Source organism: Pelmatolapia mariae, linkage group LG10_11 (assembly GCF_036321145.2).
Source record: "Pelmatolapia mariae isolate MD_Pm_ZW linkage group LG10_11, Pm_UMD_F_2, whole genome shotgun sequence".
Taxonomy (NCBI): Eukaryota; Metazoa; Chordata; class Actinopteri; order Cichliformes; family Cichlidae; genus Pelmatolapia; species Pelmatolapia mariae.
The window spans coordinates 72,527,667-72,545,732 of NC_086236.1; the positions used below are offsets into that span (position 1 = coordinate 72,527,667).

General features: G+C 40.5%; 1 protein-coding gene across 1 annotated transcript; it reads right to left on the reverse strand.

The window, feature by feature from the left end:
- Nucleotides 1–803: 803 nt before the first annotated feature.
- Nucleotides 804–18,066, reverse strand: LOC134635565 (uncharacterized). The gene is made up of 9 exons (XM_063484939.1): nucleotides 17,823–18,066; nucleotides 17,480–17,508; nucleotides 5,449–5,719; nucleotides 5,166–5,206; nucleotides 4,579–4,852; nucleotides 3,821–3,868; nucleotides 2,439–2,482; nucleotides 1,783–2,065; nucleotides 804–826 (listed from the first exon to the last, which is right to left on the reverse strand). Exons 1-9 carry the CDS (start codon nucleotides 18,064–18,066, stop codon nucleotides 804–806), a joined length of 1,257 nt encoding a protein of 418 aa, XP_063341009.1.

The following is an 18,066-nucleotide window of genomic DNA, read 5'->3' on the forward strand; positions in this document are numbered from 1 at the left end:
GCTTTGTCTGTTTCATCATGTATAATGTTCAAGATGAGGATGATTTACAGCCTGAATCTACTGAATGAAAGCTGAGTTAAAGTCACACTCACTCTCTTCAACAGTGCAGCTCCATGTTCATCCACAGAGTGTTTCTCTGAGGAGGAAAGACATTTACAATCAACTCTGAGGATTCAAACATCATCACACATCCAAGTAGAATCAGCCTTCAGACGACACAGATGATTTAAAAGAGAAAATCATGTGAAACTAAATAAACAGAAATAAGAACCCAACAAAGAAACCCTCCATCCAGTCCAACCAAAGTAACTGGAGGTTCCCAGCTGTGATAATGAGAGAGAGGGTACACCTGTCTACCTCAGGTTTTAAACAGACAGACAACCTTTCACAGCCACATTTAATTTAGAACCAGCAATAAATTCAATGATCGTCTGATGATATCAGTAAGTCACATTATTTAAATTAGAGTACCGATCTGGTTTTCTTTAGATTTTACATTTTTGATGACACAGAGTTTACACTCATGCATGTTGGTCTTACCTCTGGATGCTGAGCTGCTCTCTGATAACTTCTGCACCAGATCAGTTCTGTTCATGTACATGAAAACTTCTCTGGTCACCTCCACAGACTGCTGACCAAGTTCATCCATCATCAGATTCACTACATCTGCTCTGGTTGATGGTTGATTGAAACTCCGTGAGGAATATGACAAGTTCTTTAAATGAAAAATGCACCGTAGGAATCTCTGAAATTTCTGAAGCTCCTTGTTGTTCAAATAATGTAAAGTTGGTAAAAGCAGATGTTTAACAGCTGCCATTGTTGCCACCTGGAACAATAAACACAATAAACATTTTTTACTGATCCACTTATCCAAATAGGAACTGCTCTATTGATTATAGTATGTTTATCAAAAAATGTGAAGAAACTATAAAAAGGTGATCATGGTTTATGGTTTTGAATAGTTTTTCTTTACAGGCTGCAGTTCTTCTCTCATACTGTGCAGATAAAAACTGAAAAATATCTATTAAGAATATTTCCCTGATTTCAGATTAACTTAGAATAAAGTTTCCTGTTTAATCTGAAAGTGTTTGATGTTTGCAGATTTCTCTGTCCCGTTGAAGAGTCAGGACAAATGTACATGCTGACATTTCCTCAGCTCATCCTCAGTGGTAAAGACATCCTGACATTAGTGTTGGAGAAAATTACTGCTGAAGAAGTCAAACTGAATGAAGCTTCAGTTTGTCACAAACATCCAGCAGAAATCATGAGAAAAATGACTCAACATGAGAACTGATGATACTTTAGTACTCTGACTTTCAGCCTGCTGTCTTGTACTGAATCAGAGAGATGTGACATGACTCACTTTGTGGATCAGTGCAGAGCGTTGTTCATCCACAGAGTGTTTCTCTGAGGAGAAAAGTGCTCAAAGTCACTCATGACAAACACATTTAACAACTAACTGACAATTATTCAGGAAATATGACTTTGGAAAAATGGACAATATGCAGAATGACACTGAAACCTCCTCAGCAATAATAAACAGTATGAAGGAGTCATTTTTACTCCTCCTCACAAAGTATTTTTATTTAATATGGTCTCATTTTTATGTATTTATTTATATTTTTCTTCCAGAACAGTCATAAAAATATTTTAAAGATGTTTTCTTTTGTCTTTATTACAAATAATATTATTTATAAAGTCAAAGAAAACTTTACTTAGAAGTTTATGAGACATAAAAAATCAGTTTTATGATTTTAATGAGTTTTGATTTTGTTGTCTTACTTCTAGGCAGTGAGCTGCAGTCTGACAGCCTCTGAGCCAGATCAGTCCTCTCCATCTCCTTTAAGACCTCCATGGTCTTCTCCACTGACTGTTGGCCGTAAGTCTGCACCATCAGAAACACTGTGTCCTGCAGGCCTGTCCTCATGTACCACATCCATGAGAAGACTGAGTAATATTTGTGATGAGTTTGTGGCAAGTTCTGCTTGAACTCCTCTAACTCCCGGTAATTCAGAGCATCCAGAGTTTCCAGCAGCAGCTCAATATCAGACTCCATCGTTTCTACCTGGAAAATTCAAAGAAAATGTTCATGAGATAAATGTGACATTTCTCACTTTCAGCTTTGTTTGTTTTCTCATCAACACTTTAGAAATGTAGATGTGTTTAGATGACATCATCCATCACATAAGGTGATGATGTCATTGGTCATATTTGTCACAATGATCACAAACAGCTGATTAACAATTATTCTGCTTCTGTTAACAAGTTCAGGACTTTTCTGACCTGCTGCAGACCTACCTCACTGCACACGCTCAACTTATCAAACTTTGACTTTTCCAATCAAAATCAAATCATTTTTTTCTATTGAAGATTTCTATCCTGTATTTATGAAATGAAAGCTGGATGATCTGAAGTCAGACAGATGTGACATGACTCACTTTGTGGATCAGTGCAGGCCAACGTTCATCCTCAGAGTGTTTCTCTGACAGAAAAGAAATATTAAAAGGTTCATTCATGACTAGGGATGGGTATCGAAAACCGGTTCTTGTTGAGAACCGGTTCCCACTGTTTCAATTCCTTGGAATCGTTTGCCATTTTTGCAAACGATTCCCTTATCCATTCCAGTCGCCCCGAATGACGTCACCACGTTGCGGAGCGTCATTTACCTGGCAGGAAACACGGCGGCTCAAACGCTCAAAAGTTTGGTCATACTTTACGAGAACGGATGACAACAGGGCAACTTGCAATACTTGCAAAGTAGATATTTCATTTAAGGGAGGAAACACTACGAATATGCAAAAGCATTTGCTCACAAAACACGCGATGACCTTAAATGAATGTCCTGTTTTTAATTCCGCTCCAGACTCGTGAATCTCAACCCAGCAGCAGCGGTAACGTTTGCACGTCCTCTCCCGTTAATGCGGCAGGTAAATAATCAACTAACAGTGCATATTATGTTAGCGCGATCTGCCTTATTACAAAACCTGCCATTACTGTGCATTTAGGTGACCATGATGAGAGAGACAGACAGAGTCTGGCTGGCTCAGATGCTGGCAGTTCTCGCTGCAGTCTACCGGTAGCGTCTCCTTTCAGGCCAGAATGTCACTGAGCAGTGACTAAGTTTGTGGTAAAAGGCTTGCACCCATTTGCCACAGCAGATGCCCCCGATTTTCGGTAAGTGAATGTGTTTAATTGTAGGCAGGGACATTACTATTCTGTAGCAATTACAATTCTTGTGTAATTGCTACAGAATAATCTATGTTATACTTTGTTATTGCTACAGAAGAATATTTATTTTATTATTTTACATTTACAATTTTTTTCCCCGGGGACCCTGTGACACCCCATTGAAGAGCCGTAGGCTGTGGATCTCTTAAGATCTCACTGTTGGGTTTGTAAGGCCATGTTACTCCTAAATTTCTATCTTGTTCAAAGAGAAGATATAAAACAAAGTTCTAAGCTAATCGACCTTAGTGTTCTCCTTTTTTAAAAAGAATCGAATCGTTAAACAGAATCGAAAATGGAATCGGAAATCGGAAAATCTTATCAATACCCATCCCTATTCATGACTGATTTAACATCAGTGTTAATAATCAGACACTTTGAAATAACTGATACTTTGATTTCATTCTGATGATCCTTGTAAGTTGGATTAATAACAACATTAAACTTGTTAACATGAAGTCATATTTGATGGAAAACTATCAAAGTGTGAGGAAATGATCCAGTTCTGTTTCATTCAGTAATTCTTCTTCTTCATCTTCTTCATCTTCATATCAATGAGTGTATTTATTGATTGATGTGTTTTCTGGACACTGACCTTTCTCTGTTTCCTCCACATCAAATCCTTCAGCTGATGATCCTGCAGCTGCAACACATTGAATACAAACTGTAACTACATCATACAGACACTGTGTGTGTCCTTTATGTGTGCTCATCCTGAGTATAACACTGAGTCCTGACAATAAAAAGCTTTAATATTTCACTTTCAGCTGTGCTGACTGAAGGCAGGAGGAGGCCATAGTTACACAATCACAGAGAAATCAATGAAAAGACTTTGAATCATTTACCTCATACAGCTCATCTGTCTCCATAGTGGAGTTTAAATCAAAGCTAACATAAAGATCGATTTACAATACAAGACTGATATTAATCAGCTCAAAATGCAAAAATTCAATGAAACAAAACAAAGAAAAATATTTTCAAAGGAAAGAAGTTCAAAGAGCTTTAAAACAACATTTACTAAAGAAAGTCACTGATTCAATAACCTGAATATTTTTACTTTAAAACATTGAAATATGAAAACAAATCTGTTTAATTGTGTTTGTACAACCTGAATGTGTTAATTTATCAACGTCTGTCCAAAAACATTCAAAGAAAACAAATTCTTTCATTTTAAGAGAATAAAGTTTATATTATGCAGTTCTTGTTGTGAGTTTCTCTGATTTAATTATTTTAATTTTGTTGTCAGTTTGAGCTGTAATATTATGTTTTTAATACTTTTACACTCAGTTAAAAATAATCCCACCATATTTATTGACATTATTACAGAAACTCTGACAGATTATTTCCTCTTACCTTTGAGTCCTGAGCTGCTCTCTGACAGCCTCTGCACCAGATCAGTTCTCTGCATGTCTGTTAAAACCTCCCTGATCACCTCCACAGACTGATGACCAAGTTCATCCACCATCAGATTCACTATTTCTCTTCTGTCATTACTCAGTTTGATTTGTGGAAGACTCTTCTGAAAACGAGTGAACTGCAGGAACCTCCTGAACTCCATGAGATCCTGATCACTCAAATCCTCCAGTGTTTCTAGAAGCAGATCTGTAACAGCTGCCATTGTTGCAACCTGGAAAATTCAAAGCAAACATTCATAAAGAAAAAATGTTTCCTCACTGAGAAAATTACAGATTTATGTTTTTGTAGCTGTTTTAAACTTTGAATGTTTTCAATGTTTTCTCTGAAACACTTTGTTTTCTTTTATTATTTTATTTATTAAGATTTATTTATGTAAACACACTTTTTAATAATGTTTGATTTTAAATCTAAAAACATTTCTGTGACAACTGTTTAATCTAAATGATGAAAGGATGATTTTCAAACTGCATCTTATTGAATCAAAGCTGAACTCTGCAGAGTCAGACAGATGAGACGTTACTCACTTTATGGATCAGTGCAGACAGATGTTCATCCAGGTGTTTGTCTGAAAAAAAGAGAAAATAACAGAAATAGAAATAAGTGTTTAATAAAAGTTAATCGAGCTTTAAAAAAAAATACACAGAGAACAAAAAAATTACATTTAAACCTGCTGAACATCATTTTTTGCCCCTCGTCAACAATGCTCTCTTTTCTCTGTAAATCTGACTGTTTCTAATATGAACTGAAGCAGAAACACTTTAAGAACCACTTTTATCATTTTAACATGTTTTGTCTTTATTATCTTACTTTGAGCTTCTGAGCTGCTGTCTGTCAGCCTCTGAGCCAGATCAGTCCTCTCCATCTCCTTTAAAACCTCCACGATCTTCTCCAATGACTGTTGGCCAAAAGTCCTCACCATCAAAAACACCACGTCCTGCACGTCTGTCTCTGTCTCCATAAACAGGAACATTAAGACAGGTTTCCTCCTGAAGACCTGCTCAAAGTTCTCAAGCTTGCTGCGACTCAGATCAGCCAGTGTTTCCAAAAGCAGCTCAATAAGAGACTCCATCGTTTCTACCTGGTAAAAACAGAGGTCACATGACAGCGATGCACAATTCAAAAAGTCTGTTTGACTTTTAATCAACAGAAACATTTTAGTGTGCTAAAAATAAATTCATGTTTGAATCCAATTCTTTCTAAAAACCTGAAAAGATGACCTTTGACCTTCAGACATAAAGCTGCGTCTTTTTTAAGGTCATGACCTTCGACCAGATTTAGAGCAGAAAATAACATCCATGAACATCTGGTGCTCGGTGGGTACCTGCTTGGATTAGTTTTTTAATTCTTGGCTCATTTTTTCCTCTTTTTGAAGGATTTAATTTTCATGAACAGGTTTGTGACTCTGTTTTACTGCCTGACTGTAACTCTGTCAAAGACTGAGCTACAAAAACTGCAGTGAGTCTCCTGATTTTACAAACAGAGGGGAGCTTTAACTGCTCACATCTTTACTGATAAACAGAAAGACTTGAATTTAATCTGCTTTAAAATGTAAATAAGGTTTAATATTTCTTTTGTAATTGAAGTCTTTGTTTTTAACATTTAACCAAACGAAAACAAAACCAAACCAAACCAAACAAACAAACAAAAAAAAAGGACAGCTTCCAATCCCATGGTTAATTCACCTTTGCATTTTGGGTCTATTTTCAATAGTTACTAACTATCATTACACCAAAAAAAGGGACAATAAAATCAAATTCTTAAGTTATTCCGTTACTGAGTGCCTAAACAAACATACAACACAGCAAGCATAAAATTTAACAGAAGATAATCTCCCTGCCAAAATAAAATCCATCAATCTCAGCCAAAAACATGTCCCCATGATTTGTCAAAACCCTTCATATAATCATTAATCTTAGCCAAGAATTTTTCGTACGACACCATTTTCAGCAGATTTTCTTCCCACCTATTATATTCTGGAGGAGATGGTTCCTCCCACACACTGAGAATAACTTGGGCCGCTGCGATCACCCCCACCTTTATAAGCACAAAATCATATTTTGAAACCCCAGGTAACACAGACCGATCCCCTAATAAGCACAGTCTTGGTGACAAGGGTATTATCAAACCAATCCACCTTCCTATTTTGTCCAATAATTTTTGCGATAAGATAAGATAAGATAAGATAAGATAAGATAAGATAAGATAAGATAAGATAAGATAAGATAAGATAAGATAAGATAAGATAAGATAAGATAAGATAAGATAACTTTATTAGTCCCACAAGGGGAAATTTCATGTTAAGGCTGCCGACCTATTGCACGCAATGGTGGCGCCATCTTACCCTCCGACCATATATACATTACACAAAAACATCACATGGGGAAGACAGGTCAGAGAGGTATAACAATGGAAAATGCACCACATGACGAAAGATAAGGAGAAAAAAAATAACTCCCCCCAGACTGAGCTCCAACAGGGAGATCAGTTTGAGAACATTAAAAAAACACCTCTGCACATAGCACATGAAAAAACTCTTAATACACCAAAGAAACACATGACAAGCAAGAGGGATGGGTAAAGGGTGAGAGACAGCCGACGTAGACAGTACATCCGGGCCTGCAGCCTATGCTATGGTCTCCTTGATCCACCGTCAGCATCGGAAGGGAATAAGCGTCGAAGGCATTTGGAGGGGGAGGGGGGATGAGTGTACATCTGCATGTGTATATATGTCTGTGTGTGTTTGTGTCCAGAGTTCAGCTGAGACAGTGTCCTTCGCCCTGCCAGGCTAAGTAAACAGTCTTCCAGCCAACCCAGGTGGCCTTGCATAGAATGGGAAGAACAGTCTAAACACAGTCGTTATCAGGGTGTTGTTGTTCAGCTCCAGCCTTGAGACCGCAGCTGGCGCCGAAGGGGTCTCCGCATGAAGTGATGGTGGTTTTTACTTTAGTGCGAACAACTGATGTGAATTTCAAAGCTGTTCTAACAGTCCGATACTGGTCTCTCAATCTCCCGTTGGAGAGCTGTGAGCTTCTCCATGATCAATACTTTTGGGAGGAGGAGTGGATGCTGGCGCGTTTGGCTACCGCGTTTGGCTGCCACTGCTCCCCTCTGTATACAGTCTATACTTACTGCTTAGTATAGTTACAAAAGTTTGTTTGTTTTTATTCTCTGAACCTACTGTCTGCCAGGTAAAGTGCTTCCCTGCCTGACCTATTTGGCCGGTGTGCTTTGGACACATATACTGTCAGCTGTTAGCATCAGCTGTTAACACCAGCTGTTAGCACCAGCTGTCAGCATCAGCTGCTAGCCGCTGCGCTGTCTTCGGATAGGCGGTATTGCATCATGACTACTGCTAAGGTGCTGCTCTTCCGGGCTCTTCTTGCTGGGTTTGTTCTGCAGTCCATACTCCGGCCCGTCTCCTCCACGCTGAGGTACTCGACATCAGAGCTACTCTTCTGCGCTTCCAGCACCTCTCGACCTTTCCGCCGGCTTCACTGCTACACCCTGGGATCGCCTGGCGCCCGCGTCGACAGTATGTCCACTGCGGATCCAGACGGAATTACAGGATCGACAGCAGGAATTCGATACCATCCCTGTGGTCATCTCACCGCCGCTCCGCTAGGAAGCCTGGTGGACGGACTGCTGACCCTAGTGTGCTTCCTAGTGTGGCGATTATCCCGTTTCCGTCGGATTGCTTAATGTCCGATCCCTCTCCAGCAAGGGACCTCTTGTTTATGATCTTCTTAATGATCATAACCTGGACTTTCTATGTCTGACGGAGACCTGGCAGCGTCCAAATGATTTCGCCGATCTCAACCTGACCACTCCGCCTGGATTTGTTTACACCTGCCAGCCCCGTGTGTCGGGACGTGGTGGTGGCCTTGCGATCCTGTACAACAGCAAGTATAAGGTATCCTCTCTTTCTGCTCCTGCCTACTCCTCGTTTGAATCCATGCTGATTCAAATTAATGGACCAACCCCCACAGTATTAGTTGCTGGTTACCGTCCACCTAAAATCAACTCTGACTTTTTAACTGATTTTTCTAACTTTCTCGCTGAAACCCTACTCTTATCTCCAAATATACTACTGCTGGGCGATTTTAACATCCACATGGACAACACACCAAATTCAGCCACAAGAGATTTTATATCCTGTCTGGACAATTTTGGCTTACATCAATATATGGACGTGCCCACACACTCTAAAGGACACATTTTGGATCTTGTTTGCTGTACTGGTGTCACCCCAAAGAACTGTGCTGTATTGGACATGCCTTTTTCAGACCATAAATTAGTTTTATTCAATACTAGTCTCCCACTATACAAAAATAAACAAAACCGCTCAATTACTTTTAGAAATATTAGGGGCATTGATCTGTCAGCTCTTTCCCATGGCATTAATAATTTACCTACCATTGATGCCTCTGCTTCCATAGACGACCTGGTATCTCACTATAACAATGAACTTATCAACCTCTTAGATACCTTGGCTCCCCAAAAAACTCGAACTGTTTCTTTCGCTCGCTCTGCGCCATGGTACTCATCTGAACTTCGCCTACTTAAAGCTACTGGACGCCGCCTGGAACGTCTCTCCAGGAAAACAGGACTTACTCTTCACAAGGACACGTATCTCAGTCATATACAACACTATAAAGAAGCTATTCGTCATGCTAAATCTGTTTACTACACCTCTGTTATTGAATCCGCTGAAGGAAACACTCGCACTTTGTTTTCTACATTGCATAATATTGTTAAACCCCCAGATACCTTTGCCATACATACACACTCTGCCACAGTTTGCAATGAATTTATGGACTTTTTTTACACCAAGATTGAGAATCTTCATCAACAATTGCCCTCGTCCTGTGAAATGGTCAATTGTTCTATCTGCATTTTTTGTCCTTCTCCGCTGTCATCCTCTCTATCCAATTTTCAACTTCCCACAATAACTCAGCTATCTTCCATAATTACTAACTTAAAGTCATCATCATGTAAACTTGATCCACTACCAACAAATCTTGTTAAACTCTGATTCCCATCTCTTGCCCCACTGATTGCTAATATCGTACACTCCTCTCTTATATCTGGTTCTGTTCCTTCTTCTCTTAAAACTGCAATAATAACTTCAATACTGAAAAAAATGGTTCAGATCCATCCAATCTAAATAATTTCAGGCCAATTTCAAATCTCCCTTTCCTAGCAGAAATTCTTGAAAAGATAGTGGCTGCACAGATTCATCATCAACTCATTGGAAATAACTTGTACGAACAGTTTCAGTCCGCCTTCCGTTCTTGTCACAGTACAGAAACATCCCTAGTAAAAATCACCAATGATCTTTTGCTTGCAGCTGATTCTGGACTTATATCCATCCTCATTCTCCTTGACCTTACAGCAGCTTTTGACACTATCTCCCACCGCATCCTCCTTCACAGATTAGCATCTATTGGCATCAGTAGTACAGCACTCGCCTGGTTTACTTCTTATCTCTCTGGCTGCTCACAGTTTGTTCAATTACTCCCTCACAGATCAGTATCTACTCCAGTTAATTCCGGTGTACCCCAAGGCTCTGTCCTGGGTCCTTTACTTTTTATCATCTATCTCCTACCCCTAGGTAATATTTTTAGGAAGCATAACATCCAGTTTCACTGCTACGCAGATGACACCCAGCTCTACCTATCCTCCAAACCCACAGCTACTCTCCCACCCACATCCATTTCTGACTGTTTAAGTGAAATCAAGGTCTGGTTTACTCACAACTTTCTTAAACTTAATGGCAATAAAACAGAATTCATTTTAATAGGCACCAGATCAAAACTGACTACAGTTCCAACCAGTCTTTTGTTATCCATTGATAACTCTGTTGTCACACCCTCCCCTCAGGTTAAGAGTCTTGGTGTCATCCTCAATAGCACTCTGTCCTTCACAGCACATATAAATAATATCACTCGGTCTTCCTACTTTCATCTCCTTGATATTAACCATCTTCGTCCCTCACTCACACCACACAGTACCGCCATACTTGTCAATGCTCTTGTCACATCTCGTCTGGATTACTGTAATTCTCTTCTCTATGGTTTACCTCATAAATCCCTCCATAAACTGCAGTTGGTACAAAATACAGCTGCTGCTTATTTCCAGAACTAGATCCACTGAACATATAACACCTGTTCTTAAACAGGTCCACTGTCACCTCCGTGTCAATTTCAAGATCCTGCCTCTCACTTTCAAAGCGCTTCATAACCTCACTCCTCCATATCTATCCGATCTTCTCCATATATACTCACCCCTTCGTACACTCCGCTCTTCTTCAGCTTCCCTTCTGTCAGTTCCACCTGCTCGCCTGACTACCATGGGACTCAGAGCCTTTAGTTGTTCTGCCCCGAGACTTTGGAATGCACTTCCACTTGCTCTACGGACCACACACTGTCTCACCACTTTTAAATCACTACTCAAAACTCATCTGTTTAGAATTGCATACACTTGATCTGTCTTAGGCCATTTTTACCTTGCTCAGTTTTTATACTTTTATGACTGTTTATGTCTAAATTATATCTTACCATGTTTGCTATATATACATTTTTCTTATGTTTTTATGGTATTCTTTACGTGACCTTGAGGGTCTGAAAGGCGCCTATAAATAAAATGTATTATTATTATTATTATTATTATTATTATTATTATTATTATTATGTTATCAAGCTCCGTGATGTTGTCATTCTTGTGCTCAAAGAGCTGATTCTGAGAACTCACGACCGCAGTGAGCTTCTCCAAGATGTGATCCAATTTGCGCTCAGAGGTGTTATTCCAAGCGAGCCCCTCCAAGATGTAATCCAGTTTGCACTCAGAGGTCTTATTCTGAGTATTCACGGCAGCCGTGAATAGGTTCCGAATAGGTAGATATCTTCAGCACTCAGGCTCACCCAAGCCCAGACTGCTCATTGAGAAAGGGGTGTCAATTGCATTCAGGGACCAGTTGATCAAATCCATAATTCTCTTTTAGGTTTTAGAGAACAGACTGTGAGAGAGTGTTCCAGGGAAAAGTAATACAAAAAACATGAGACTAGACAAGGACACAAGAGGCTGTGCAGGGAAGCTAAGGGAGAGGAGGAGAGGGGAAAAGTGCGACCGCCTTCGTCAAGAGCAAGAGCAGCAAAAGGGATAAACTTTCTCAGATTCCCAAATAGCATGCATAAATGTCCCTGGATCTGAGCTACATTTCCAGCATATATTATTGGGACAGATTCCCATTCTAGAAAGTTTAGAAGGAGTGAAGTACCAGCTGTGTATTAATTTGTACTGAGTAAATTTACCCCTGGCCTCTCTTATATATTTATCGGAGAATGACAAAATTCTACACCAATCTTCTTTAGAAATTACACAACTCAAATCTCTCTGCCATATAATGCTCAAGTTTTCACATATCTCTTTTTTTAGATTGTTAAACAGTTTGTAGAAAACAGCTGCTCTATGTGCTGTACCGGACAATTCTAAAAACTTCACCACCGTATTTGTGCTTTGAGTAAATTTTCCTTTGGTAATACAATCCCTTATTTGTAAATATTTCCAAAAATTATTTTCTCTTATCAAACCATATTTTAGGTTATTTCAGCGAATGACATAAATACTCCCCCTGAGTAAAGATCACTTATCCTGTGTATCCCTTTGACAAGCCATTCCTTCCAGAACACCGTTTTTTTCTCCCAATCTGTACAGCAGTGTTGTTCCATAGCGAGGTATAAGGTTGTCTTAAATGAGATGCTCCACACATCTTGTGCACCTCTACCCAGACAGCCTTAGAGTACCCGAGCACTGGGTTATCATGAAAGTCTTGTCCATTAATAGCTGAGCCCTGTGAGAGAACATCCAAGGGTGTAACAGGGCTCACTAGTTCCTGTTCGATCTTCATCCAGCTCAGCTCCATCCGATCCTGGCCAGTGCTTGACCAATCTTGACATTTCAAATGCTAAATTATAGAATAGAATAGAATAGAATAGAATAGAATAGAATAGAATAGAATAATCCTTTAATTGTCCCACAAGGGGAAATTTGGTTGTAACAGCAGCCAAAAAGACACATATACAAACAAACAGTACACAGGACACAGAACAGAAACATACACAATTTTTCTTACATATTTACATTAAGGACAAAATTACTATAAACAGAGTACTGTACAGTTATTAAATTAAATAAAAATAACTACAGATAAGAGGCAAACCAGGTTGTAGTGCGAATCGGTTGATTAACTTATTGCAGTTACAGTGCTGATGTAAACATCTATGTTTGTTGGGAGCAGTTCTGATTGTACAGTCTGACAGCTGCAGGGAGGAAGGACCTGCGGAAATGCTCCTTCATGCATCTAGGATGCAGCAGTCTGTCACTGAAGGAGCTCTGCAGTTCAGCAACATTTACATGCATGGGGTGGGAGACTCTGTCCATCAGAGATGTTATTTTGGCCAGAGTCCTTCTGTCTCCCACCACCTGCACTGGGTCCAGGGTGCATCCCAGAACAGAGCTGGCCTTCCTGATGAGTTTATCCAATCTCTTCCTCTCAGCTGCCGATAAACCGCTGCTCAAACATACAACAGTGTAAAAAATGACAGATGCCACCACAGAGTCATAGAAGGTCTTTAAAAGCGCTCCCTGTACTCCAAATGACCTCAGCCGCCTCAGCAGGTAGAGTCTGCTCTGACCCTTCCTGTAAAGAGCATCAGTGTTGTGGCTCCAGTCCAGTTTATTATTCAGGTGAACACCCAGGTACCTATAAGAGTCCACTATCTCAATGTCCACTCCCTGGATGTTCACCGGTGTCAGTGTGGTGGGTCTGCGTCTCCGGAAGTCCACCACCAACTCCTTGGTTTTCCCGGCGTTGATCAGCAGGTGTTTCTGCTGACACCAGTCCACAAAGTCCAGAGTCCACTGTCTGTACTCTGAGTTGTCCTCACCTGTGATGAGGCCGACTATGGCAGAGTCATCAGAGAACTTCTGTAGGTGGCAGCGTGGAAAGTTGATGGAGAAGTCTGCAGTGTAGAGGGTGAAGAGGAACGGTGCCAGCACAGTTCCCTGTGGGGACCCCGTACTGCAGACCAGCGTGTCAGAGACACAGCCCTGCGTCCTCACATACTGTGGACGTTCTGTGAGGTAGTCCAGTATCCACTGGGACATGTGGTGGTCCACTCCCGATAGCTCCAGCTTGTCTCTCAGAAGTCGTGGCTGGATGGTGTTGAAAGCACTGGAGAAATCAAAGAACATGATCCTCACAGTGCTTCCAGGCTTCTCCAGGTGAGTCAGAGCTCGGTGCAGGAGGTAGATGATGGCGTCCTCCACCCCGATGCCAGGCTGGTAGGCAAACTGCAGTGGATCCAATGAAGACCTTACCAGGGGGCGCAGATGGTTTAGAACCAACCTCTCGAGGGTCTTCATCAGATGCGATGTCAGGGCTACCGGCCTGTAGCTGCTGAGGTCCTTGGGATGGGAGGTCTTTGGTACCGGTACCACACAGGAGGTCTTCCACAGCTGTGGTACTTTCCCCAGTGACAGGCTCAGGTTGAACAGATGACCTAGGATGCCACACAGTTCATGTGCACAGCATCTCAGGAGCCTGGAGCTGATGCCATCTGGACCTGCAGCCTTCCGCACCTTGATCTTGCGAAGCTCATTCATACAACTTCACATTTGGAAGGGCCTTTCCCTGAATGTCTTTAGAGGCCCACATTTTCTTTATATTCACTCTTGGCTTCTTGTTATTCCACAACAAATCTTTAATTAGCTTCTCAAATTGACTAAATATGTGTAAAGGAATTCTTACAGGTAACATCATGGAAACATAATTGAACTGCGGGGCCACCACCATTTTAATCACATTAAACTTACCCCATAGCGTAAGAGTCAATTTACCCCATTTATCCAGATTTGTTTTTATCTTTAGGAGGAGAGGTTCAATATTTGAAAGCATAATATCCTCCAATTTTGGGTTTAATAATATTCATAAATACTTCATACCTGAAGGTAAATACAGTGGGATGCAAAAGTTTAGGCAACCTTGTTAATAGTCATTATTTTCCTGTATAAATCGTTGGTTGTTACAATAAAAAATGTCAGGTAAATATATCATATAGGAGACACACACAGTGATATTTGAGAAGTGAAATGAAGTTGATTGGATTTACAGAAAGTGTGCAATAATTGTTTAAACAACAGGTGCATAGATTTGGGTACCACAAAAAAAGAAATGAAATCAATATTTAGTAGATCCACCTTTTGCAGAAATTACAGTCTCTAAACGCTTCCTGTAGGTTCCAATGAAAGTCTGGATTGTGGTTGAAGGTATTTTGGACCATTCCTATTTACAAAACATCTCTAGTTCATTCAGGTTTGATGGCTTCCGAGCATGGACAGCTCTCTTTAACTCACACGACAGATTCTCAATAATATTCAGGTCTGGGACTGAGATGGCCGTTCCAGGACGTTGTACTTGTTCCTCTGCATGAATGCCTTAGTGGATTTTGAGCAGTGTTTCGGGTCGTTGTCTTGTTGAAAGATCCAGCCCCGGCGCAGCTTCAGCTTTGTCACTGATTCCTGGACATTGGTCTCCAGAATCTGCTGATACTGAGTGGAATCCATGTGTCCTTCAACTTTGACAAGATTCCCAGTCCCTGCATTGGCCACACAGCCCCACAGCATGATGGAACCACCACCATATTTTACTGTAGGTAGCAGGTGTTTTTCTTGGAATGCTGTGTTCTTTTTCCTCTCTGCATAACGCCCCTTGTTATGCCCAAATAACTCAATGTTAGTTTCATCAGTCCACAGCACTTTATTCCAGAGTGAAGCTGGCTTGTCCAAATGTGCTTTAGCAAACCTCAAGCGACTCTGTTTGTGCTGTGGGCGGAGAAAAGGCTTCCTCTGCATCACTCTCGCATACAGCATCTCCTTGTGTAAAGTGTGCCGAATGGTTGAACGATGCACAGTGACTCCATCTGCTGCAACATGATGTTGTAGGTCTTTGGTGCTGGTCTGTGGGTTGACTCTGACTGTTCTCACCATTCGTCGCTTTTGTCTATCAGAGGTTTTTCTTGGTCTGCCACTTCGAGCCTTAACTTGAACTGAGCCTGTGGTCTTCCATTTTCTCAATATGTTCCTAACTGTGGAAACAGACAACTTAAATCTCTGAGACAGCTTTCTGTATCCTTCCCCTAAACCATGATGGTGAACAATCTTTGTCTTCAGGTCATTTGAGAGTTGTTTTGAGACCCCCTGTTAAGTCTAATTGTTGAATGTTGTCATTGTGGTTCTTAAATTTGTAAGTCTTAGTTCAAACTATAGGATCAATACATTCCTTTGATCCTGACCACCTCTCCAGCCACTCTGTGCTGGGGGAGGTTTTATTGCAGATACATTCTATCTGAAAGATCTGTTTCTTGTGTTGTAAGCTTCCTGCTTTTATGGTCCTTTTGGTGAGCAGGAGGTCACACACACACACACACACACACACACACACACACACACACACACACACACACACACACACGTTCTTGCACATGTATACAGGTGTTTACGCATACACACACATAGTGTCTTGTCTTAGAACCATTTGGGGGTTTTACGGTGGGAGGTGCTTTTTTTGTGATGTGTATTGTGTGAACTGTTTTTCCCAATAAAAGGCAGCAAGCGGAGGCCGGAGTCGGGGTCATTTTGTGGTAGGATTCGAAGTGCGTTCCTGTGATACCGACGAGGCCTCCCTTGCACAAGTAAATCGATCGACCGCTGTTGCTTTGTTTTTCCTTCACGAGAATAAGTCTCTAAACTAGCGGGGCATGTGGAAACACAGACCCAACACCCCCGTGTTGCTACTCTTCAGAGAAAATTTAAAGAGGAGGGAAACTTACAATTGACCCCCTTAAATACTCTTTCTCATTATTGGATTCACCTGTGTATGTAGGTCAGGGGTCACTGAGCTTACCAAGCCAATTTGAGTTCCAATAATTAGTTCTAAAGGTTTTGGAATCAATAAAATAACAAAAGTGCCCAAATTTATGCACCTGCCTGATTTTGTTTAAACAATTATTGCACACTTTCTGTAAATCCAATAAACTTCATTTCACTTCTCAAATATCACTGTGTGTGTCTCCTATATGATATATTTAACTGACATTTTTTATTGTAACAACCAATGATTTATACAGGAAAATAATGACTATTAACAAGGTTGCCTAAACTTTTGCATCCCACTGTACATAAAACTGAATGGAGTAATGCATCTAGAATGACATGATGCTGATAGTTGCATTCCTTCCGATTTGTACCAATTTATCTCATAACCTGACAACCTTGAAAATGACTCAACGCATGGTAGAGACTGCATGGGATCCATTAATACTGCTAAGATGTCGTCAGCATATAGAAATAACTTATGCTTCATACCCCCTGCGTGAACACCTCTGATATCCCTGTTAGCTCAAATAGCTAAGGCCAGTGGTTCCAGAAATATTGTGAAGAGCAGCAGGGACAAAGAACACCCCTGCTGGGTCCCGCGAGTGAGATGGAAAAACTCTGACAACAATCCATTTGTCAAAACTGCTGCCTTGGACTTGAATATACAGTTTTGACCCAGTTACAAAATCCAGGCCCAAACCCAAACCTTGCAAGGGTTGTCATAAGGAAGCTCCAAGGTTTAATATTTCTATACCAATCATGTATAAGAGCTCATGTGTACATGACATAGCTGCAGCTTGAATTTCATGTGTATGATTTCTGTTTAAGACAAAGATCATTTTCAGTCTTCATCTTGTGAATCAAAGCTGAACTGTGTGAAGTCGACTGATGTAACGTTACTCACTCTCTGGCTCAGTGGAGGAAACTGTTTGTCTGAGGAGAAAACAAAGAGACAAAGTCAGATTAGAAACTGTTTTATCATCGGGCTTTATGAGGATTTAGAACATACAAGATTTCACATCAAAGTGACACTTAAACCTCGTTAAAATGACAATTATAATCTGTAGAGCTTATTGAAGACATTACAACCACAGTGAATGGTATTGGATGTCTTTGTTCTGATCTAATCAAGATACAGTAACTTGGATCATGTATCTTCCCATTTTCACATTAACATAATAAAGTAAATGCAGTATTTTCACAAATGTATTTCTTTGTTGTCATTCATTTGGTTCCTGAGGTGATACCTGATAATCTCTGCACCAGATCAGTCCTGTTCATCTTCATTAAAGCCTTTCTGGTCTCCTCCACACACTCTCCCCTGTACGCCTCGTCCATCAGCTCCACTACATCCTGTGTGTTTGCTGTTTTCAGTCGACTCTTTGAGATGAGTTGGAGATCTTTCTTCACATCAATGTGTGACTTGAACTCAGCAAAGTCCTCTGGACTCAACTGGTTCAGTGTTTCAATGAGCAGCTTCTTAGTCGTCAT